Below are 24,877 nucleotides of genomic sequence, written 5' to 3'. Positions count from 1 at the left end.
ATAACAAAACTTTGGTTAAATAACTAATTATTTTGGGTCTGGGGTGGCCCAGCCCAACAGTGGTTCGGTCCAGTAACAAACCGAAACCCAAACCACCNTAATTAATTTCACATTACTTTAAAAAATTAAAATTTAGATATAAATTTGGAAACTATTTTTCATATTATAAACATAAATACTCAATATAGTTATAACTGTTATTATTTATAGTAAAACTATTTTTATTATTTTTTAATTTTTATAACAGTTTTAATAACAAATAAATATACCTAATTAGAGTTATTTAAGGAAAAAAAAAACCTCATTAAATAACAAAACTTTGGTTAAATAACTAATTATTTTGGGTCCGGCGTGGCCCAGCCCAACAGTGGTTCGGTCCAATAACAAACCGAAACCCAAACCGCCCACCCAAACCAATGACAACCGACTCACCCTATCCCAAACCCAACCTATAAGTTTCTTCCACGTGTTCCTCATGCTTTTCACATATAAATATGCGGCCCGATTGCAATTCTCGTCTCTCTTTCACACATAACCCTTGCTTCTAGGGCTTACTCTCGCGTTTCCGGATCTTAAACTAAAATTTTTTTTAGTTTAATTCTTTTTTTATTTCCTCAACGATGATGCAACAGCCTCCTCCAGTACCGTCGCAGGTGGTGCCGCCGCCGACCTCCGATCAGGGCGGTCAGTACCAGCAGCAGCAGTGGATGACTTACCAGCAGCCGCCACAGCAACAACCGCCGGTTCCGCCTCCAGCTGGATGGACGCCGCAGCCCGTCCCGCCGCCTTCTCAGCAGCAGTACGCCGTCCCGCCTGATACGGCTACAGACGGGATCCGGTCGTTGTGGATCGGAGACTTGCAGCAGTGGATGGATGAAAATTATCTCATCGGCATCTTCGCTCATACAGGAGAGGTATACAAATATACGCTCATTATTATATATTAAAATATTGATATCTTATGTGGTTTTTTATGTTTTATGTTTTCTTTTTGGTTTTGTTTCATAACGTGGAAGATTATATGTGTGAAGTTAAATTGATTACAAATTTTAATTTAAAAATAATAACAAGAAATATTGTTGGAGTATTATCTGCTGGACCGAAATAAAAATCAAATTAGTGTTGTATAGTGACCCTTTTTTGTGATTTAGAGGATTTTCTTTTGTTGTTTGTCACTTGGTTGCTAAATTTATCTCCCTTTAAACTGTGCATTTGTGTGGGTATTTGTGCTTTTGAATAAGACTTAAAAGTATTAGCAAGTATTGTGTTTATGCATGTGGGTTACAGGTAATTGACATGATTTGTTTAGCATGTTGTTGAATAGTGGTCGTTCAATTAATGTGGATGAGCCTTTTGTATTATACGATTCATGCTTGTTTCTTATAAACATGTTTGTTTGCTTATAGGTGATTTCAGCAAAGGTCATCCGCAACAAGCAAACAAATTTTCCTGAGGGTTATGGATTCATTGAGTTTGTGAGTCATGCTGCAGCAGAGAGGGTTTTGCAGTCTTATAATGGCTCACAAATGCCAAACTCAGAGCAAAATTTCAGACTAAATTGGGCAACTTATGGTGCTGGTGAGAGGCGCCCAGATGAGGGTCCTGATTACACAATTTTTGTTGGGGATTTGGCCGCTGATGTTACTGACTACATGTTGCAAGAAACATTTAGAGGTGTCTATCCATCTGTGAAGGGTGCTAAAGTTGTCACTGATAGGACGACTGGACGTTCTAAGGGCTATGGGTTTGTTAGGTTTGGTGATGAAAATGAACAGCTGCGATCCATGACCGAAATGAATGGAGTGCTCTGTTCTACTAGGCCCATGAGGATTGGGCCAGCTGCTACCAAGAAACCTGTTAGTGGCCAGCAATTTCAGAAAGGTATGTGTTGCAGTTGGTATTATGAATGATGATTTGCTGTAATTGCAGCAAGAAAGCTGTTTGACTTCTGCTATGATTTGTTTATGAGTTTGTTCTCACTATCATCTCATACATTATGAAAAATTTAGGTTATTTTGTAGTGTTAAGTTGAATGTTCTTGGTTATGTGTACTTTTTCAAGGTGAACTTGTCAAACAGTGTTCTAGATTCACGTTCTTTCAGTTAAGCACTTGAAGATATGCGGAATTTACGAAGTCATTTCCTTCCAATAATTGCCTTTCTAAACTAGGGCTCATTTAATTCAATTGAAACATGCAAAAACTTATATAAAACTCATGTTGTCTTAAAGCAGGACACCAAGAGGCTCCATTATGGGGGGCCTGGAACTGATTTCGGATGAAATGATTCCACTTTAATGCGTGGCCTCATTTAGGTCAGTTATTTTGTTTACGTCATAAGCTTCTTCAGTTTCTCGTGGCATTTATTGTGCTACATTCGTAATTACTTTTTCCAGTTCCTCTTACCAGTTATATTCCTTTTCCGAAGTCAATATTGTTCTTTTCCTTAGTTCTTTATTTATACAGAAGAAGTGTTGTTTATTTCTCGCGGAACAATTTCCTTTACAGTTACATTGTCTTTTCATTTTTTTGTCCATTTGTAAATTGTGCTTTATGTTATAGAAAGAACCCGAATTTGTTTTTGAGCTTTGATAATTGACACAAAACTAGCTGGAGGCCACATGGAGCAGCCGTGGATAGCGTTGCTTTCATGTTAATTTGCGTTGCTCGCATTCTGTCTTAGATAGGTTTTGTTTCATTTCCAGTTTAACTGTGCTTCCTTTTTATTCTTTTATCTCCTTTGCTACTTTTGTTGCTTCTGGGAACATTTCCAGCCACAGCTAATGACTTGAACATCAACTTATTTATTTCATTAGCTTATATATAGTTGCTTGTTTTATTTCTACAAATGTATGGTTGATCTAACTTTCAGTTAAAACATGAAATCACTGTTCACCTGAATCTTAGTAGTGTTTCTGCAAGTTATTTCAATTTTTTTTTTTTTTTTTTAAAAAGCATTGTGTATGTTGAAGCAGTTAAATTTCAGTTGTTTAATATGCCTATACTGTTTTCTTTTGAGCTTTCACTTTTTCGAAAGTGTTTTACATTGTTTTTAGACTTTATGATGAATGACTTGTGTATCACATCTTGTAAATTGTTTACGGAAGCCTAAATCCATATGATTGTAGTGCATGGTGTGTAATAATCCCATCTTTTGTAGATTGTTTGTGTTGGTTACTCATGGTTCTTTATTTATGTTATCTATTGATGTTATTTCGAATTGACTTGCACCATATAAATCAGGTTTGGTTTTGGTGCTTGTTACAAAAACATTATGTTTTTCGTCAATTTGGTCATTTGTGTGGGAGTGTGATGTCCTTGAGTTTCTCCACCAAATACCATTGAAACGTTGTCATGTTTGATTGTTTTCAATGTGACAGACCAGTTATATGCCCAGGTGTGCAAGTCATGTGGGACAGAAATCCGTAGAACTTTGAACTTTTTATTGTCCTGACATGTCTTTGTCATTTGCAGCTACCTATCAGAATGCTCAAGGAAACCAGGGCGAGAATGATCCAAATAATACAACAGTGCGTTGTTTGTCTTAATGTTGATGCTATTCTTTTTTTTTTTTTTTTAATTGATACTCAAGTTTTCACCTTCTTGAGTGCAGATATTTGTTGGAGGCTTGGATCCTAGTGTTACAGATGATATTTTGAAAACAGTTTTTGGTCAATATGGTGAATTAGTTCATGTGAAAATTCCAGTAGGCAAGCGTTGTGGTTTTGTACAGTTTGCTAACAGGTAAATAGTGAATTACTCCTAATTGTGATTTTTTATTTTTCCTATGTTCAATATTGTCGTCTTATTTTGGTGTTGCTTATGATGTTCTTAAGAGCTTGTGCGGAGCAAGCCTTGTCAATGTTGAATGGAACCCAATTAGGAGGACAGAACATTCGACTTTCATGGGGACGTAGTCCTTCAAACAAACAGGTTTAATAACCATTAACCATTTTTTGATCAGTCTTTTCATTTAGCACATGTTCCTGTATGTTTGGCAAACTAATAGTGTTCATTGATACATTATCATAGGATCAGCCTGATCAAGCCCAATGGAACGGTGGTGGATACTATGGATATCCACAAGGATACGAGGCTTATGGATATGCGCCTCCTCCCCAAGACCCGAACATGTACTATGGGGGCTATCCTGGGTATGGAAATTACCAGCAGCCAGGGGCATACCAACAACCACAGCAGGTGAGTTGTGTCTGGCATGGTTGCGAAGCTCATTTTCTGATTATTTAGAGCATTTCTGGAAAATATCGTCTTTGATTTACTTATTATGCTTTTGGTTTGTGCAGTGATCAGTTAATGTTGAGATGTTGAAGTTGGTGGTTGCTGTTATCAGTTGAATTTTAGGATGCGTTTGTGCGATGGTTTTCGAATGATGTGGTGTTTGGTGTTAGAATATGATTTTGTTCTCTTTCCTTTTTTCTTATTTTATAATTTAATATTTTAATTTGTAAGTTTAAAATGCGTTTGCTAGTGGGTTGTGTGTTGAAGTACACATGGGCATAGAGATGATATAAAGGCTTTCATTGATAAGATGCTGTAGCTGCTGCATTACTCTTGATGTTATTTGTGAATCATTTGCTATTTTTAATTTTTCTTATTGTGATGTGCTTTTAAGTTTTTATAATGTCTTCTATCATTGCCTCTTGCTTTTTATATTTGTTTTCCTAATTTTGTTTATAATATGTTTTGACCACTTATTCCCACGACCATGTTTCTTTGGACCACAATGCCTGTCAAATTTCCTTGATAAATGGTAATAATATACAATAAGTTTTCATGATTTTAATTTTTGTATCCGGAGGAAGATAATAGCTCATTAAATTTTTGAAGACAATTTCAACAGATTAAAATGAAAAGATGTATTCATTAACTCAAAGCATGATTAAACATTCCACGTCTCCATCCCATCATGATGAAGGAACAGGATGATTATATATTAACATGTTCATCATAACTATGAAACATAAGGGAAGATAATAAGAACTAAAATATATCAGAGAGTGTAGGGAGCTTGATCTGCCCCTTCCTGGAGATAGGGATAGTGAAGTTTCCGATAATAGGAAGGTCAATGGTGAGACCCAACTCCGCCTCATAGTCAATGTCCCAATCTGCACCGATGTCCCTTGCCAAGCTCACCATGATACCGTATGGCACCTTCATTGGCACCTCCAGCAATGTCTTGTCACTTGCTTTCAGTGATCCAGGGTCCGGCATTGTTCCTGATGCTATCACCCTGCACATTAACCACTTCTTTATCACCTTACACATTCTAAGCACACAAAGGGGATAAAATAAAACATAAGGATTTACAAACTAGATGGCATATATATACAGAGCACAAAACTTTGGATCATAAGGTAAATCATTTGAAGTAATAAAGAACTAATATGATATGCATAAATGAAGCAAAAACTCTTTACCAATTGCCATATACGTAGCAGACTTGTTTATACTCAGGTTTTATGTTTAAAGAAAGATATTGACCTTTTCAACTGAAGATATTGTTCGAAGGAAAGTGAAGAATTTAAATGAAGATAATGGATCGAAGGATCAAACAAACCTGCCAGCACTTTTGAAGGTATAGGAGATTTCACAGATGGGAATTGAATGGTCATAGGGGTTATCCACGTTGACCTTAGATGTATACTCAACACACTCACGACTGACGTTCTTCAAATCAACGTCTTCAAAGCTGGCCTCCGGCTTCTTTATTGACCACCTTCTCCGCCACAAAGTTCTTGGCTTTGTCCAAAAACTGTGACATCCTGACAATTAGCGACCGAGAATGAGAGAGAAACAGAGATATATATATGAGATAGTGTCGAACTACATACACTTGCTGATCTAGTGCTTAAATAGAACACGGGTGTCGGTTGAGCTGACGACAACGTGTAAAGATGGAAGTGTTGTCATGAGGACGCGTGTGGATGTACGTGTTAACGCGTCGTGGGGTTTCCGTGTACATAGATCTGATGGTGTGCTTAAGATTTACTTGTTTTTTTTTTTTTTTTAATTATTTATTTTTATTTGTTGAGTTGAGTCATGAGTGAAAGATAAGAAATGGAAGGGGCTTTCCAGATTCAATTATGGAAAGGTGATAATCGCGTATGGGTGCATGTGCATGTGACCATATCATATTCAATGCAACTCCATTGATCTTGAAGATGTGGGGCACTGTTTTAACCGGCTTGGCCCAACTGATTTGGGACCCGAGGCATTCTTTGGGTCAGGTCATCCCTATCCACTGTTTAAAACTCCAAATTCACGAAGAAACAAACCTTAAAGAGGAGAGCGACAATCGATGAGCAGACAGTGGCGGGGTTGTTAGGGGTTTTGGAGAGGAAGTGTCGAAAAGGTGGCGGTAGAGGTGATTTTGGATGAGTGAAAGGACGGAAAAAGGCAAAAGTCATGTAGCCAAAACAACGGATTGTTGCCGACGATTGGCGGGGCGAACAAAGGGATGAGATGAGTTTTGGTTAAGAGGCTGAGTGAAGTGTTTTAGTGGTGATGGGGGGCGATTATAGATGTAAAAAATATGCCTATTTGGCTTGGGTTGGCAGTTATGTGGGGTAGTGTTTTTTGTGTGGAAAATGGTTTGATTTTGACCAGATCTTGGGCGGGTCTACTGGGGAATGACTCAAAGCACGAGTGAGATTTGCATTTGGTGTGTTGCTGTCGCCAACCAGCCAATTGTTAATTTGCATTTGGCCAGATCACAAGGATGTGTTTACTGTATTTCAAACTTATAGGGACTAATGGAATTTCTCAGGGATATGTTTGCTGGATTTCAAACCTCTAGACATGCTGAGGTCATCAGTCTGATCCATCAATTAGACCTGTTCAACCTTTCTTCCCAGGGTCGATTTTTAAAACATTGATGCAAGGAATTGATCCCGTATCTCTCGCATGCAAAGTGAGCGTTATACCATCTAAGCTACATCCTTTAGCTGTTTGGAGTTTAGTGTTTTAAATTAAAGTTATTATATAATCATCCATACATAGTTAAATTTATGCACAATTATTTTCAACCCTAAGAGATAGTGAATTATAAAACAAACTCTTACAACCATCCCTTGTTGGTTGTCCCCAGATTCCCTTATCTATAATTGTATTAACGGATTCTTGTACCAATTTCTCTTAACACATTAATGATTTCTTTGACACAGATCTATTTGTTGTTAATAGATCAATAAATGTATTGTTCGATAGATAACTTTTCGATATCTTAACTCATTAGTTTATCACCATCTATCTAAATGCTTAATCTCAACTCGAGAAAGAACTAATAATAGACAGAAAAACCATCCATTCGAGTTCTATATTTGTTTAAAGAAAATGCTTAGATAATTCTATTTGTCTAACTAGAAAAACCCTTTTCTTTACACATTTTCAATAGGTTAATGATAATCTCAAAGGGGACAAATGATAATTTTAAGGGGTTAAATGTAATCCAAAGTTTCCCATGGGTTGACAGACAGTTAACCATTAAAATCAAAATGACATTTTTATTTTAGGAATAATGATGTCTAATACTTTCTCCAGACTGTCATTCTCAGATTACTTGGCGTAGGTTCATATCATAAACTTACAATTTATAGGTACAATTGAATTCCACTTCAGCAATTCATCTATAAGTGCTTGTTTAACGAGAGCTCATAATCTATTCTTTTTGCCTTGTGTAAATAATACTGATAAAACAACATTGTTACTTCATTTAAATGTTGATTCATGCAAAACAAAAGTTGCCAGCATAACATTTCCGAATACTCAATATTCTACAACTAATACCGCAGCTTAAAAACCAGAACATGTTTTCTGGCAACAAAGTTTCACAACAAAAAACTTGTACAAGCTCAAAATTATGAGTGCAGTGAGTTCAACAACTTAAGAGCCAGTGCTTCTTGCTCTTCCAGAGTAATAGAATCACCTTTGGAATCTTTGCTGGTTTTGTTTTCTTTTGTCTCACCATCTTCATTGTCATTATCATTATCACTTCCACTATCAAAGTATATCTTTGACCTTTTCCTTCTTCCATGCTCCATTTCTTCTTCTGACCCAGAGAGACCATCTTCATCTTCTTCTTCCATGTCCCCTTTCTTCCACTTCATCTTCTGCTTCACTCGTTTCTCCCTACGACGCTGGCGATCAAGAAGCTTGTCTTCCTTGTCAGCACGCTTCATATCTTCTCTTAGTTTCCTATAGTACTCGGATTTTTGGTCTGCAAAACATGGAACATAAGGTGCATCAACATTAAAAGGATTTAAGTAGAGAGACGAGACTAGGTTTCAGTCCCATTTTCCAATTATAATTAAATGGTTTCAAAAGCTGATAGCCTCCTTATCCAATAAATTCTTTTGTGGTCATTCAAGCTCATTTATACCTGGAAAAATGAGATTAGTTACATAAACCAAAATGGCTAAACATACCTGGATCAAGTGGGAAGTTGCCACTTTTGGGGTCAGCCACCATTGCAAGTGGAGGTAGTGTGTTGCCTTCCTCATCAAAGACAACCCTGGTCCCCACAGGTCTATGGACGTTTATCTTCAACTTCTTTTTCTTCAAAATCCTAGTTGCTGGTCTGAAGGGGAAAAAAAAAAAAAACTCAAATTACATCAATAATACAGCAAAAAAGGTGAAAGAGTGAGATTTAAGGTTCGTTCCAATGATATATCCACAAAATGGGAAAAATTCTAGCTGGAGATGCTATGTCAAATCATATATATTTTGGGGGAATGATTAGCCATTCTGCAATCAGAATTAGCTGTTCAGCCCACCAGCATTTTTTGCAAGGCCATCTTTATGTTTAATTTCTAAAGAAAACATTCTAGGAAAGAAGCATACATAATGTCTTCTATCAAGCTAGCTTTCCCCTCATACTCGTTGTCCTTCGTCAGAAGAATATCCTTCTCCACCTTATCTTCAATGGAATCATCGATAAGCAGCTCCTCTTTGGGAATCGCTGATGCATCCTCATCATCATTTTCTAGTTCAAGAACTGGAGGTCTTTCGAGCAACTTTTTTTCCTTCATCTTTTGGTTCAGAAATCGGATTTTTGGGGTCATAGGAAGACCCAACGAGGCTGAAAATTCATCGATAGAAAGTTTCATAACATCAAAAACCTCTTTATCCTTTTGAATGTGAATAGACCGTATATATGTGATGAAGGCCCTTTGTGCCAGCTGCTGCATATCTGGATATTTGACAAGTAAAGCTGACAACAATCCAGAAACTGGTTGCAGCCTTTTCGTGTTTGCCTGAAAAAGCATGGATTCTCCAAGGTCAGTATATGAAAGGTCATGCAGATATGATCACTTGACATGATGAATACAAAGTTAAAGCCTTCAATTATAAGGCCAAGGTTTTGATTACAATACCAACCAGGTTACTTAACCATCCAAATGGTAACAGGAAAAAAAAAAAGGAATTAATAACCTACCTTAGTAAACTGTATGGGTATTTTTGCTTCTCGCAAATTTTCAAGCATTTTCATCTCTGAAGGCATTAGAAATAAAACCGACCTCCCACCAGAATTATAGCGAGCAGTTCGACCAACTCGGTGTATGTAGGATGCAGCATCTTCTGGACAATCCACCTAAAAGACAAAGGAAAAAAAAATTGATCTAAGACAAAACTACGATGTTCATATATGGCCTAAAACAGATGTTTCTTCCTTGAACAAGTAAATATCTCACCTGGACAACCCAGTCAACTGCCTTATTAAAATCAAGACCTCTTGAGGCCACATCTGTAGAGAAAAGAACTGAACGCTTCTCACAGAACTGGGAATATATTCCCATTCTTCTCTGCTGCTTCATCCTACCATGAAGACACTTCAAAGGTATACCAGGACGCAATTTCTTAAATGCTTCAAAGACAAATTTTACCTAGTAAAGTGTAAAATTCTCCATTATCATCATCGTCAAAGATAAGCTTAAGAAAAAAAGAGAGAGAAAAGGGGAACAAATGAGTAAAATTTAAATGAGAACAAAATGAAGGACATGACGTGAAATAACAGTGACACTACTTGATAAATTCAAGCAACTATTAGGCTACCAAACTAAAGAAACTCATGTTGTGTATGTTCATCAATAAGACAATGAAATTACCTTAACCAAGTATATCATTTTAAACAAAAATGAATGACATCAAATTACCTGTTTGCAGCTTGAAAGAAACACAAGAATCTTTGAATTAAGGTGTGCCTTTATGAAACTCCACAACATGTCCAGCTTTTGGTCAAGAGGAACGATCATTGCAGTCTGCTGCAAGTGATTAGGAGTAGCTGTCACAGACTCCTCGTGCACACTGAGATACTCAGGGTCCTTTAAGCTGAGTCTTGCAAGATCCTGAACAGACTTTGTTTGAGTAGCAGAAAAAAGAAAAGTCTGTCTGTGTCTTGGTAGCTGTGAGACAATTGCATTTAAAGTCTTCTTGAAGCCAACATCAAGAATACGATCTGCCTCATCAAGCACCAAAACCTGTTTCCTGGCCAGTAAGTTCCATCCAAATCAGCACACACACACACACACACACANCTGTATGGGTATTTTTGCTTCTCGCAAATTTTCAAGCATTTTCATCTCTGAAGGCATTAGAAATAAAACCGACCTCCCACCAGAATTATAGCGAGCAGTTCGACCAACTCGGTGTATGTAGGATGCAACATCTTCTGGACAATCCACCTAAAAGACAAAGGAAAAAAAAATTGATCTAAGACAAAACTACGATGTTCATATATGGCCTAAAACAGATGTTTCTTCCTTGAACAAGTAAATATCTCACCTGGACAACCCAGTCAACTGCCTTATTAAAATCAAGACCTCTTGAGGCCACATCTGTAGAGAAAAGAACTGAACGCTTCTCACAGAACTGGGAATATATTCCCATTCTTCTCTGCTGCTTCATCCTACCATGAAGACACTTCAAAGGTATACCAGGACGCAATTTCTTAAATGCTTCAAAGACAAATTTTACCTAGTAAAGTGTAAAATTCTCCATTATCATCATCGTCAAAGATAAGCTTAAGAAAAAAAGAGAGAGAAAAGGGGAACAAATGAGTAAAATTTAAATGAGAACAAAATGAAGGACATGACGTGAAATAACAGTGACACTACTTGATAAATTCAAGCAACTATTAGGCTACCAAACTAAAGAAACTCATGTTGTGTATGTTCATCAATAAGACAATGAAATTACCTTAACCAAGTATATCATTTTAAACAAAAATGAATGACATCAAATTACCTGTTTGCAGCTTGAAAGAAACACAAGAATCTTTGAATTAAGGTGTGCCTTTATGAAACTCCACAACATGTCCAGCTTTTGGTCAAGAGGAACGATCATTGCAGTCTGCTGCAAGTGATTAGGAGTAGCTGTCACAGACTCCTCGTGCACACTGAGATACTCAGGGTCCTTTAAGCTGAGTCTTGCAAGATCCTGAACAGACTTTGTTTGAGTAGCAGAAAAAAGAAAAGTCTGTCTGTGTCTTGGTAGCTGTGAGACAATTGCATTTAAAGTCTTCTTGAAGCCAACATCAAGAATACGATCTGCCTCATCAAGCACCAAAACCTGTTTCCTGGCCAGTAAGTTCCATCCAAATCAGCACACACACACACACACACACACACATGGCGCAAGGGATGACAACAACTACATGCCAAGGAGAACTGAAAATGGTTTGAAAAATACAACCACAAAGTTTGCAGAGAGGTAAAATTAGACAAATCTAGACTCTAGAAGTGAACATCAGAATGAGAATCATGCTGGCGAATCTAAATTGTAAGACACTATTTCTGTTGAGAAATGACAACTAGCAAAGAAATAAACTTAAGGACCGATACCAAAAGGGAAGAACATTATTTTGACCTGAAGCTGTGAACATTCAAAGTTTGGTGTCTCATCCATGTGCTGAAGGAGCCGACCAGGGGTGCACACCAATATGTTCAGCTCGTTTACACGCTCCTTCTCTGTATCAACATCTTTGCGACCACCAATTAAAAGGCCAGCACTAAAATTATGGTACTTTCCAACAGCTTTCAATACATCAAATAGTTGATCAGCTAATTCCCTAGTAGGAGATATTATAATACTGCCTACACCATCCTCGGGACCCCATCTCTCTCTATACAACTTCTCCAAAATCTGAAACAAGCAACAAAATATAGCACTGGTAAGTTCCTTTCCCTGATTAACCAAACGAATTACTTTTTATAATTCACAAATAACAAATTATTCATAATTCACAAATAACAGATTAACTTTCCCACTAAAAAAAAATTAAAAGTTAACCATTTGAACGCTATTTATCTATACACAACCACCAAAACCATAACCCAAAACAAAAATTTGATAAATAAATAAGTAAAATTCGACCACCCCGCAACTAAAAAACACACTTACCGGAATTACAAAACCTAAAGTTTTTCCGGACCCAGTTTTGGCTGCTCCCAAAATATCTCTCCCACACAATGAATGCGGCAAAGCAGCTCTTTGTATATCAGTCATTTTCACAAAGCCAGCTTCTTTTAGCCCATTTTTGGTCCTCCTTGATATGGGCAATTGATCGAATCTCGTGGACCCCGCGTACGCCGAGAACTCGTTCTCACCAATCCGCCCGACGGGTGCTTTTTTATCGAGCGGCGGAAACGATAAAGGATTGGTCCCCGAGTCCGGCTTCTGAGAGTCGATCCATGAGTTCAGGGTTTCGATTTCTTCGACTTCGTTCATACGAACTGTCTTGCTGTTTGGTTTTTGCTTCGGTTTCTTCATGTTTGGAGCGGTGGATGACAAGGAACGGTGATTGTTTGGAGGTTTTATGTGCAGAGAAGGTGATGGAGTGTTGGGTTAGGGTTTAAGGATTTTATCAGAATTTGCCGCTGAAATTAGTAACGGGTTTTGCTAGACAGAGCGGTTAAGTGGCCGGGCCGGATCTTGGCCCGTTTGTAGATGTTGTTGGGCCGAAGCTTGGCTCTTTTCTAGCTCTTTTTGGGCTTAGGCCCAGTAAGGCATCCGAGTTTGGGACAGGTTGAATTTATAATGGAAAGACAAAATTATCCTTAAGTGAGAATAAGAATTCCATTATCACGATTCACGAAGTGGGAAATTCNGATCTTGGCCCGTTTGTAGATGTTGTTGGGCCGAAGCTTGGCTCTTTTCTAGCTCTTTTTGGGCTTCGGCCCAGTAAGGCATCCGAGTTTGAGACAGGTTGAATTTATAATGGAAAGACAAAATTATCCTTAAGTGAGAATAAGAATTCCATTATCACGATTCACGAAGTAGGAAATTCTGATCCCCGACGGGGATACAGCTCGTCTAGCATCCAAACACACCTAAATAACTCTGCAAAACCTCCCCCAACACCCTGTCCTTAAACCCTATTAATTCTCCAAAGCCCTACATGTTCAACAATCTTTCTTCACTCTTCAATGGACGAACTCAGCTCACACTCCGGTGATAAAGGTCCAATTTTTGTTTCCTCTTTTTGAAAAATCCAGTTTCTCCCAAAAAGCTCTTCTTCTTCTTTTTTCAAACTGAAATTGATTAGTTTATGTTGATTTAATGAGAAACAAATTTTAAATATTTGTTTTTGTTTTTTGGGTTTGTTCAATAAGATTTAAAATTTTTTACTTTTAGTTGTGAACTTTGGTTGTCTCTCCCTTTTCGTAATAATTTGCTTAATTGTGTTTATAATTCAGTTGCAGTTATGTTGGATGATGATGATGAGAGTGAGGTGGAGATAGAAGAAACACCAAAACTTGTTTTCAAAGCTAGCCATGAAGTTAAACTTAAAGAACTGCTGCATAGTTTAAACACCATAGAAATTAAGATATGTTCACATGCTGCAAAGGAGTTTATTAAACTTCTGAAAGGAGATTCTGGAGGTGAATTGTTGAGGTTGTATGTACACACGTCTAATAGTTTCTCGGAGCTTATGGAAGCATGGAAGCTTCGACAAGGAAAGCCGGGAATGTCATATATTTTTTCATTAATATGTGCTATTCTTAGTCATCCTCATGGATTGTATAAACCAAACGATAAGGAGAGAGTTGGTACTAGTAGGGCTATTGACAAGTTCGCTAGAATGATAATTGATGAAAAGATGGGTGATGTATATAAGGAATTGATTAGTAAAGAAGGGAAGCGCCAGAATGCTTCACTTTTGCTAATGGCTTCAATTGTCAGGCGTGGTTCAGGGTTGGCTTCTGAGGTTGCAAAAAACTTTGATTTCAAGCTTCCAGTATTTTCCAAGCTTTCGGAGTATAAACAGAAGGGGGGTGACAAGAAAAGAAAGCACTTGACAAGGAAGTCATTTGTTAGGTTTGCGATGTCGTTTTTGGAGGTGGGGAAGCCAGGCTTGTTGAGATGGATCTTGCAGCAGAGAGAAATGTTTTCTGGTGTGCTTCGCGGGCTTGGGAATGATGAAGTTGAGATTGTTATTTATGTTTTGTCTACCTTACAGAATAGGGTCTTGACGGAAGAGTCATTGGTGCCCCCAGGTCTCCGGAGTGTTCTATTTGGAAGTGTTACTTTAGAACAGTTAGTCAGCATCTGTGGGAGAGAGAATGGTGGTGCTGCTGCTGCAGAGTTGGCATACCGTGTTCTAGTAATGGTTTGTACTGATCCTTGCAATGGCTTGATGCCAGACTTGAAGAGACGCCCAAATCCATTAAGGGGTAATCCGAAGAGATTACTGGGGCTTATGAAGAAGCTAAAAGCGACAGAGATAAGCTATCACAGAGACTTGCTTTTGGCAATACTTCAAGGCAAACCATCCCTAGGTTCAGCATACATGGATGAATTCCCTTACAACCTTGAAGATTATTCGTCTCCTACCTGGTTAGTTTTCCAACACAACTGCATATTTTATGTGATCTTTCCTCTGATTGTTCGTTTAATTTGTATTATTCCTGTATTCTTGTATGTACAAGTGGTGACTGAAGCTTTTGCAGGTTTGCTAATGTTTCTCTGGCAGCAAACTTGGTTTCCACAGTGGGCATGGGCTTTTCATTTGATTTCCTTGATTCTCAGTTCCATGATCCACCTTCTTTTAATGATGTTAATGTGCAGAGTGTCTTGAATTGCATATGTCCTCGTCCATTCAGCCGATCCGTAATCAATAAGGGATTGCTTCATTCTGATTTTCTTGTGAAGCATGGAACTCTAAGGCTTCTTTTGGAGGCACTGAAGTTGTTAGATTCCTTCATAAGTGTTTTACATCGTAGTTCTTGTTCTAGCAATCAAATGATGCAGAGTTGGACATCTCTTATTCAAGAAGTTCAGAATGCAGTCCGAATTTTGCTGCCTGATCCACAAGTTTTACTTACTCTATTTTCTCTACAAAGTAGTCAAAATAGAACTTTTGACTCACATTCCAAGAGAAAAGCAGAATCATCATATCTTCTTGAATGCAGCAACAAAGATGCGAAGAAAATGAAAACAGATGTTATGGATGAGGATACAGATATTATTGTGGGTGGGATAAATTCTGATCCTCAAATTGATCCATCTAAGGACAGGGAAAGAATGGTAGACACACTAAAAACAGATGAGTTGGACCATGAAAAAGATTTTATGAATGTAATTTCTGAAATTTGGGGTTTGGACCAATGCTCTGGGCCTGTTGCTCTGAGTGATGCAGACATTATCTTCCTCTCTAAGCTTCTTGATGCTCTTAAAATTTATATTGTGAGTTTTAATTCTTTGCCTCTTGTTTGTTGCTAACCTCTACTTTATTTATGCATCTTATTTTTTTAAATGACTAATAAGATGGATTTTTTGCAGTTTTATATGATTCTAACATCAATAAGTCACTAACAATAATTTTTATTTTGTCAGCGAATGATGCCCACAGTGTTGGAGGGATCATTTGATTTTTTTGTGAATCTTCTGAGTGATCCTTTAGCTGTAACAACTAATCTGCAGAGTTCTCTTCTTTCTCTCTTAGTCGAATATATTGAATGCTCTCCAAGGAGTGGGCTTCCAATCAGAGCCCCACCATTGATGTACAAACATCTGCAGTCATTTATTAACTTGTTAATTTTTTCACCAATCAGTGAGATAAAGGATCACGCATTTAATCTGGCACAAGCAGCCGTGTTCAGAACTGGTGCATTTGACAGAAACATACATGAAATTAGTGCATGGTTCTTGTTTTTGCCTGGTTATAGTAGAAATAAATGCTACACTGAGGAACAAGGGGTAGTGGTGCTGCAGAGCTTGTCTCGAGTTGTTATCTCATTCCTCTGTGATGCCATTTCTACGGTAGGGAATAATTTATTCAAATATTGGGCTATTGTTGAGAAACATACTATCCATTTGAAAAGTTTTAAAGGTAAAAAGTTATTCATATGCTTTTTATTTATTTATTTTTAAATTTTATTTCATTTTTATGTCACATGAACACACTTAATTTTCGTTGGCTGCTTTGTGAGTTGGATTTGTGCTTCTAGAGAAGATACTGCATGTTTATACTTTCTTCAACTCCTGCTACTTCTTACTTCCATGTTTTTATTGATGTCCTGTTCGGTTGGGTGTGGCCTGATGAATTTTCAATCTTGAAATTGTTGTCAAGATCACTGGGAAATTTTTGCTTCTTATAGTGTTTGTTCAACTAGTTGAAGAGTTCTATTGCTGCAAAAAAAAAAATTCTTATTTTCCGTTCAGTTATCTGAAACTTGTGTTCTTTCGTGACAGAGTGCGTGTTGCACCTAATTAGATCAAATGGGCATTTGGAAGAAAAAATCTGTGTGTCCATATGAGGGGGTACCAACTGCTATCTATAGATATGCCATTGGTGCATGACTCAGGACCAGTATTTTGTTTTATCCTCTGTAATCACCATTTGTGTGTTTTTTTTTTTTCTTTTTATCGATAAATACTTCTCTTTGAACATTTTGTTGAAGAAAAGGTTTTAGAGTAAGAATTCATCTTTGTGCTTTTGCTGGCCATGTTTTTTATGATTTTAATAGCAGAACTTGCCTTTTAAGATTAATGTGAAAGAGAATCTTATCTTTTGTTCAGTTTTTTTACTTCTTACAAAATTTATGATACAGGTATTATTTTCTGTGCTGATTTCTCCTTTTGTAACAGGTGTTTCACCTGATTTCAGCCCCCTTATCGTATGTGTGCTGCAGAAGTGTCTAAGAATTCTCAATTCTGAATCTGGAACATTTTCATTGCCTGAGAAGTCTATGATTTCGTTATACGTGAGCAATACATTGAAATATCTCTTGCAAACTCAGGTAAACATTTTCTGTTTTAGGTTATAATTGCAAGCTGCTTTTATGTGAGATAATAAGAGAACTGAATTTTGATAGGTAGATGTGGTATCATTATCTGCTTTGATTGAATCAAATTTGTCTGAGGGACTATTGGATCGCCGTTCTATAGATGATGACTCTGGGGATTGCTTATGTGAGTGGAGGCCCTTGAAGAATTTGTTACTTTTTTCACAAAGTATATCACATCAACAGACTTGTTGCATGTTTTCTATTGACAAAAAAGTTATGCCTTCTGATAACTCTTTTTCAAATACACTTGGTGAAGTAAAAAAAATTGTAAGCTGTGGGCACAGTGTTGAAATAGCTGGCATTATCAAAGCCTTCTCTTCTACAATGTTGTGTATGTCACCTGATGAATTATTGAAGAATTTTCCATCAGTGATGGCCATTTCTCAGAATCTTCTTGGAGTTCCATTCTCCTTATTAACATCAATAATCTTTCTTGATTCAAGCTTTCTTGCCAGTGTTTCTAAAATGTGGCCTGAAATTTTTTTCCCTGGTCTGGAAAAGGCAATCACCAGGATTTATCATGAAGTCGGAAAAGTTGATGCCTGTGGAATTGCCTCTCATTCTTTATTAGCTGAAGAAATGCAGTGTGACATTGACTTTGAGGCAACTGAGTCTGCTGCTGGTGCATTTAGTTTCTTTCTGAAGCAGGCACCTTTCCATGTGTTATTTCCTGCAATTATGAGAGTTGATGTTCTTAACCTATTGGAGCCCTTGAAAATAAAAGACTTGCTTTTGGCTAAAGTATCAGAGTGGACAAGTGATTGCCTCATTCCCTATCTGCGACTTGTGCTATTTTGGCTTCATCAGATACAATTATCTTATAAAACTGAATCTATTGCAGAACTTCAGCAACTTTCTGAAATTTGCTTAATTTTTGTAAAGCATGTTTTTGCTCAATTTTCTGGATGTTCCACGGATGCTGGGTTTCATTTGTCAGCAGAGAAAGTTCAAGAAATGGCTGAAACAGTATTCCACCATCCTGTAGTGTTAGCTTCATTGACCTTTCCTTTGAGCTGTACTGAGGAACTGACAAAGGGAAATTTAGGGCACAGTTTTGAGACTTTGTTGATTTTATCTCAGGAAAAAGTTCATAAAATAGATCATCATGTCCTAGATGTGTTGACAACAACTTCTGACTTCTTGCTGTCTTCATTCACTGGCCAAGACTCTATACTCAAAGTTGAAGGTGGTCTGAACAAGCCACTTGTTAAGGCTTTCAATGCCCTGGTACAAAGGCTTTTTCTGGAACTTAGAGACAAGTTTGAATTTTGCATTGCAACTAAAGATGTATTACCCCTCCTTCCAAAATTTTATGCTTTACATGCTTTGATAAGGTTTATATCGCCTTTTGAACTTCTTGAATTAGTACATTGGATGTTTGGTAGAGTTAACATGAAAGATCTTTCCCTTTGCAAATCTTGGGATGTGTCTATTCTTTCTGTTGGATTTTGCATTGCTGGTGGTGCTTTTGAAGCTCTGTCTAATTACTTTCAGCAGCCGATTATGAAGAGAGTATTGTATGATTTGCTTTGGGACATTGAAGAGAGAACTTTTGATGTGAACTGTGTCGAGGAAATCTATGTTGAAGTATGCAAGTTTGCGACTAATTTTGATTCATATATTGCAGATACTTGTTTGCTCAAAGCGGTTAAAGCCATTTACAGTCAGAATTATCTGCAGCACAATTATCTTCATCCATTGTGCTTGGTAATTTCAAGGATCATAATGAGGACTCCTATAAGAATGATATCTCACTGTGTTCGCAGGACAAACATGACGAAAGCTAAACTTCTGTTTCTAATCACCAAGATGAGCTCTCTGCATTTATTGGTATTTGGGAACTTACTTTTAGGTATTGTGAACAAGGATTCACTTGTTACCAGCAATCTGATGGGAACCCATGACTATGCTCTTTCAGATGAGGACTTCATAATTCTTTTGCCTGCCACGTTATCATACTTGGATTCTAATTTTATGAGGTTCGAAAAGCGGTATCACAGTCATTTTACAAGTTTAACTTCTTATTATTCGAGGATTCTGTTTAATGGTTTCCGTAATTGGAAGAGTTTTGTGTCTGGATTTCTGTTTCAGGAAGAATATGATGAGTTCTTCCCATCATCTGCTGAAGAACTTCTCAATTTTGTTGATGATAGTCTTCTTGGAAAAACTATCCATATGTTGCGATATCACTTTGCCTTAAGCAGAGACTCACTGAAAACAAAGAAATTAATGAAGCTTTTCAATTCCATTTTTCCATGTTCTGGTGCACATAATGAGCTACTAGACTGTGATGTTAATGAATTGAAATTTAACTCGGTTGATGAAACATTAAACCTTATTAATAGAGTTGTTGCTAAAATATCACTTTCTAGGATGCTGTTATTTCCAGAAGATAATCAGGTTTCCTCTTTGCAAATGGAAGTGGATGAGAGCTCAAAGGAGTTTTCTATTAAACCAGGATACGATGAGCAAAAATCATCAAGAATGCGGTTTATGAATATTTTGGTGGGTACTTGGCAATGGATGGTTAAGAAATTACCCCCAGTCTCTGACAGTTCGAGGAAAAAGAAGAGCAGAGATTGTTTGTTATTGTATAAATACTTGGAAGTATTCATATTGAAAAGTATTCTTGAATTAACCACAATGATGCTTGATGGTCTTATTGAAATGCAATCGCTTCCCTTCCTAGAACAATTGATCAGATCGTCTCTTTTCTATAGGTTTGAGGATGCTGCAACACTGAAAATGCTTCAGAGCATCATAACTTCACTGCTGGAGGGAAAATTCTCACGTGCCCCATGTCTTCAATTGCTGCTTGCTCATTCCCACTTTGCCCCTGCCATTCAGTCTGTCTGTATGCCATCTATGGCTGTGACTGGTGTACTTTTGAGGCCAATGTCCAGTATTCTGAGATTGCTTGTTATTTCTCATTCTAATCCAAATGCCATTAATGAGAAGAAGGATCTGGAAACAACTGAGCAGCTTGTGAATAAGTTGGAAATTGTTAAGTTACTTAGAACACTCCTTCAATCTAAGACCCAACTTTGTGGTTCTGATTTTGGCAAAGATACGGGTATAAATCTTAGAGAATTGCATTCGTTACTTTTGTCTTCTTATGGTGCTACCCTCAGAGATATTGACTTGGAGATGTTCAATATTATGCGTGAGATCGAGCTTTTTGATAAATCTGACAGTGAAGTAGCTTGGTTGGATTACCTCTGGGGAAGTGCTGCAGTAAAAGTAAGAAAAGAACAGGCTCTGGAGCAGGATACATCTTGGAATATCATGACTGATACCGAAGCAGTTAAAGAACGTCGAAGAAGTCAATTTAGAGAAAACCTTCCCATTGACCCCAAAATATGTGCCATGACAGTTCTATATTTTCCCTATGATAGAACTGGTGGTGATGAACTTTCTTCTTCAAACAAGCCTCAAGTGGATAACCTTAAGAACATGTATGAGGTATGTCTTTGATTAATGAGAATTTGAAGCTACAGCTTTAAAGTTGTTTGAATTTGTTGCTTTGCCATGGCTCTCCAATAATTTAATAATTTACTGATCATATGCAGACGCATCCTCCTGGCCTTGAAAGTATTCAAAGATATGATCCTGTTTTCATCTTACATTTCTCAATTCATAGTTTATCAGCGGGTTTCATAGAACCTGCAGAGTTTGCTGGTTTAGGCTTGCTTGCAGTTGCGTTTGCTAGTATGTCTTCGCCTGATTTGGGGATGAGAAAGTTGGGTTATGAAACTCTTGGGAGATTTAAGAATGCACTGGAGGTAATGCTTTATTTGTTTCTGATAGTGTTTGCAGCATTATAAAATTTTCATTACATGCAGATTCTTTAGTCATACAATCGCAGAAATTTCTCTTCATTTGATCCTTTAAAATTGATGACATTTTTCTATAGTGTTTCATGGAATTACTTTCTACACTCTTAGAAGCTGAATTTTTAGGTTTTTCCCCTTTTTTTTTTTTTTTGTTTTTTTTTTTTTTTTTTTTTGTTTTTTTTTGAAGTTGTAACTGGTGGTGAATAGTTTTCCTTCCTGCACTTTGATTATACTGGAGTTTTTTATTTATCAAGTTTCAATCATTTATTGCAGAAGTGTCAAAAGAAAAAGGATGTAATGCAACTTCGGCTTCTGTTGACATACATACAAAATGGAATAGAAGAACCCTGGCAGAGAATCCCTTCTGTCATAGCTATTTTTGCTGCCGAGGTATCTCTGTTACTGTTGGATTCTTCGCATGAACATTATGCAACCTTAAGTAAGCTTTTGATGCGATCTTCAAGGGTGAATATGAAGGTATATGTTTTGCAATTTTGTCTTTTATTTACATTTTTTTTTTTTTTGTTTATATTCCTTACAGTGATGATCTCTTTTTATACTTTATTTGCAGTGCATACCTTTTTTCCATGATTTTTTCTTGAGCAGTTCTATTAATTTCAGAGCGGAGAGGCTGTGGATACTTCGTCTTGTATATGCAGGGCTGAATTTTGATGATGATGCTCAAATATATATCAGGAACTCCATACTTGAGATTCTACTCAGTTTTTATGCCTCTCCTCTGTCAGACAACGAATCAAAGGAACTAATTCTTCTGGTAATTTTTAAGCTCATTATGATGATTCATGCTGCCTCTCCTATATATGTATATATTTTCTAATCTTCTTACTTGAAATTTTCTTATACCGATAAGCAAAGCTTAAGTATGGTTGTCATCATAATCCTAAAGCACATGGGATATGGCCTTTGGTTGAATAAAAAAAAAATATATATATATATATATATATATTTTTTTTTTGCTTTTCATCTTCTGTTTTGGTTTGGCTGTGGATTCAAATATATGGTGTCAGTTGGGCTTGTTGTCTTGTGGATTTACAATTTTACCTTTTTGCTAATCTTGCATAGTCCTAATGTCACTAAATTTTGATGACAAGTCGCCATTGTACCACTTTTTGGGTGCCTCTGAATACTTGAATTTATGGGTTTGGCACATAGCATTTACTTTTTGCTTCTGGCATACTCAGAAGTGTTTTATGGTAAACTGAAATACTTGTTTGCTTTCCAGATAGTGAGGAAGTCAGTTAAATTGCACAAATTGGCTTGTTACCTAGTTGAACATTGTGGCTTGATTTCTTGGTTATCAGCTCTTCTCTCAAATATTAGTGGGATGCTACTTGGAGATGAAAAATGGTTTTTCTTGGCACAGTTGGTTGTGATCACAGAGGTATGGAATCCTTGTCCATTTGGTTTTATCTTCCTTAGGTCTAAACATTGTCATGATTTTTATCTTTGTTTTTGTGCCTTTTGTCGTCATTTCCAGATGTGGTGGTGGTGGTGGTGGTTTTGTTGTTGTTGTTTCTTTGAGTAATAAAATAAACAATAAAAGAAGTAAAATATGAGGGCCATTGAAAAGGTTTGAGATCTGAAATAATACATTTATCAGTAGTGCATTTACCTTGTGCAAGCTTGTGTGTAATACTTCTATAGAGTTATTATGTCAATGCTTCAATAGAAACATTTTCCTAGTTTCACGGACTCATATATGTCTTTGAATTTAGGTTGTCAACAATGTTCTTTCATCCAGAAACATCACTGAGTGGCTGCAAACACATGCCCTTGAACAGCTAATGGAACTTTCATCTCTTCTGTTCAAACTCTTAGTTGCTGGGGCGAAGTTGATCAGGGAAAATGCTTCATTGGTTAAATCAATATTACAGATATTGATATCAACTCTGAATATATCACAGAAAAGGAAACTATACCAGCCACATTTGACACTATCACTTGAGAGCTTTTTTCAAATTTATCAGACAGTCAACGTGTATAATACTGCAAGATCTAGTGCAAATGCAGAGCTTGGGCTTAAAGCTATACTTATGAGCACACCTCCAGTTGACATTTTTCATACGGTAACTCTCTTTCTTGCTTTTTCCCTTTCTTCTGTGGACTAGATAATTGATTTCTTCTTAATGTGCTTTACAGGACCGAGGAAAGCTTTCAAGCTTTCTTATGTGGGCAATTTCTTCTGCTGTCAAGTCCAGCTCTGGACAAATGCATCAGCTTGGAAAATTCCGTCAGCATTTTGCGAGCATGCCAGAGGAGGCACCATATGAGGAGTCTTTGATATCAAAACTTCTGCGTTGGCTAATTGCTTTTGTAATTCTAGGGAAGCTTTCTTGGAAACATGATGATTTTAATTCCAAGATTTCAAAAAAGTCACACAAAACTTTGCATTCTTTACTGGAGAGTGTTGAAAAAGGATGTGAAGGAGTCAACAAAAGTAGATTGGAATGTGAAGAGATATTGGCTGCCGCTATCTTTTACCTTCAACAGCTTCTTGGCGTGCATTGTACAGTGCTTTCTTCTGTTATGTCTGCACTCTCTCTCCTACTCTATGATGACTTGGAATGTGCAGGTATGCAACTTTTGTTAGTTGATTACCTGTTGCTTTTTCAGAAAAAAATAATGATTTATAATCTATCTGTTTGGCATCCTGGTTCACTGCTGAAACAGGGGTCAATCTGGACTTGGATTCTGAGATGAATCAATTCCGTCAATGGATTCTGATTCCACATGAAGTGGGAAAAAAGTGCTAAAATTAACATGGATGTGCCCTTGGAGAATGATTATGTCAAAAATTTGACAAGCCATATAAGGGCAGATGTTGAAATATGTTTTATGTGAATCAATGGGCAGAATGATTCTTCAATTCTTATTAAGTTACATCATGTATGTTTTCATTTGGGTGTGCTAATTAGGACTGGTATAGTTGGGTTGCCCCCAAAACAAAACTAATCTGAGGAATTGATTGACTATCCTATAATATGTAGTCAATGAATTTCTTTGTGCTTTGACTTTCAGATTATTTATATAATTATTAGGTGAAATACAATTTTCAAGTTAATCATTAATGGAAAATATGCTTCTACTGAGTTTTAAATTTTCTCCTTTCATGTTGAATCAGGATCTAGTTTTAAGCTTCTCCAGCATCCTTCCATGGCATCACTGTGTTCAAGCATACGTTGTCCTGCTGAAGCAAATCCTTCTTGGAGATGGTAACACATCATGTCTTTGATACTCCCCTTTTCCTTTAATTTCTTTTAATGCACAGATAGGATCGATAATCATTGTTTGAAAAATCCATGTTTGGTTAAATACTTGTCCATATTTCATGTGATCTTTAGTAATATCTGTGATCTTCATTTCATCCACCCCTCCTCCCCCCAGAAACAAAAAAAAAAAAAAAAAAAAAAAAGGGTCCAGCTGTAAAGTTCATCAATTTACTTTTTGGTATGGTCCATTATTGAAATTTGCTTTTCAGGTTCAGCCATAGAACTATTCGTCTCTTTTGGTGACTGATTACCAAGCTTCGGAGAAATTCTTTACATCTTGGTTCAGAAGCTTTCGCCAAGTCAAGAAGTTATGGCGTAGCTTTAGTCAGTTTCCTTGAGTTTTCTATGCAACTTCGTCGAGTGACTTAAGTGCCTGGAAAATAAGTCATTATTTTAGACATCCTATACCACATTTGTCAGGAATACTCTTTGTAACACACGACCTAGAGG

At 37.0% G+C, this 24,877-nt stretch overlaps 4 protein-coding genes across 6 annotated transcripts; 2 read left to right on the top strand and 2 right to left on the bottom strand.

The window, feature by feature from the left end:
- Window positions 1-531: 531 nt before the first annotated feature.
- LOC116106302 (polyadenylate-binding protein RBP45C) lies at window positions 532-4,614 on the top strand. Its single transcript, XM_031392657.1, has 7 exons — window positions 532-914; window positions 1,407-1,881; window positions 3,473-3,528; window positions 3,612-3,742; window positions 3,835-3,931; window positions 4,031-4,198; window positions 4,303-4,614. Exons 1-7 carry the CDS (start codon window positions 621-623, stop codon window positions 4,303-4,305), a joined length of 1,224 nt encoding a protein of 407 aa, XP_031248517.1. The 5' UTR covers window positions 532-620; the 3' UTR covers window positions 4,306-4,614.
- A 244-nt stretch (window positions 4,615-4,858) lies between these two features.
- On the bottom strand, window positions 4,859-5,831 carry LOC116107042 (late embryogenesis abundant protein Lea14-A-like). The gene is given in 3 exon segments (XM_031393342.1): window positions 4,859-5,249; window positions 5,577-5,732; window positions 5,734-5,831. Coding segments are annotated over 3 exon segments (453 nt in total). The 5' UTR covers window positions 5,781-5,831; the 3' UTR covers window positions 4,859-4,999.
- Window positions 5,832-7,719: 1,888 nt separating this feature from the next.
- Window positions 7,720-12,877, bottom strand: LOC116107053 (DEAD-box ATP-dependent RNA helicase 32). Its single transcript, XM_031393350.1, has 8 exons — window positions 12,416-12,877; window positions 11,882-12,157; window positions 11,261-11,584; window positions 10,799-10,990; window positions 9,453-9,608; window positions 8,858-9,270; window positions 8,443-8,594; window positions 7,720-8,234 (listed from the first exon to the last, which is right to left on the bottom strand). Exons 1-8 carry the CDS (start codon window positions 12,782-12,784, stop codon window positions 7,876-7,878), a joined length of 2,241 nt encoding a protein of 746 aa, XP_031249210.1. The 5' UTR covers window positions 12,785-12,877; the 3' UTR covers window positions 7,720-7,875.
- Window positions 12,878-13,333: 456 nt separating this feature from the next.
- Window positions 13,334-24,485, top strand: LOC116107021. Of its 3 annotated transcripts, XM_031393330.1 has the most exons (13): window positions 13,334-13,474; window positions 13,711-14,851; window positions 14,965-15,700; window positions 15,851-16,346; window positions 17,105-17,256; window positions 17,332-20,766; window positions 20,874-21,086; window positions 21,411-21,614; window positions 21,709-21,912; window positions 22,381-22,539; window positions 22,874-23,224; window positions 23,298-23,730; window positions 24,280-24,485. In XM_031393330.1, the coding sequence occupies exons 1-13, from the start codon at window positions 13,441-13,443 to the stop codon at window positions 24,372-24,374; spliced, it is 7,653 nt and encodes a 2,550-aa protein (XP_031249190.1). In that variant the 5' UTR covers window positions 13,334-13,440; the 3' UTR covers window positions 24,375-24,485. The 3 variants fall into 3 exon arrangements, 2 of the variants coding, with proteins under 2 accessions (XP_031249190.1, XP_031249195.1); XM_031393335.1 differs by lacking the exon at window positions 13,334-13,474 and having other exon boundaries at window positions 14,664-14,851; window positions 14,988-15,700; window positions 24,280-24,458; XR_004124393.1 differs by lacking the exons at window positions 22,874-23,224; window positions 23,298-23,730; window positions 24,280-24,485 and having other exon boundaries at window positions 21,759-21,912; window positions 22,381-22,517.
- The last annotated feature ends 392 nt before the right edge of the window (window positions 24,486-24,877 follow it).

The sequence above is a fragment of the Pistacia vera genome, unplaced genomic scaffold, assembly GCF_008641045.1.
Source record: "Pistacia vera cultivar Batoury unplaced genomic scaffold, PisVer_v2 Contig117, whole genome shotgun sequence".
Classification (NCBI taxonomy): domain Eukaryota; kingdom Viridiplantae; phylum Streptophyta; class Magnoliopsida; order Sapindales; family Anacardiaceae; genus Pistacia; species Pistacia vera.
This window is presented reverse-complemented; position numbering and strand designations above follow the sequence as displayed.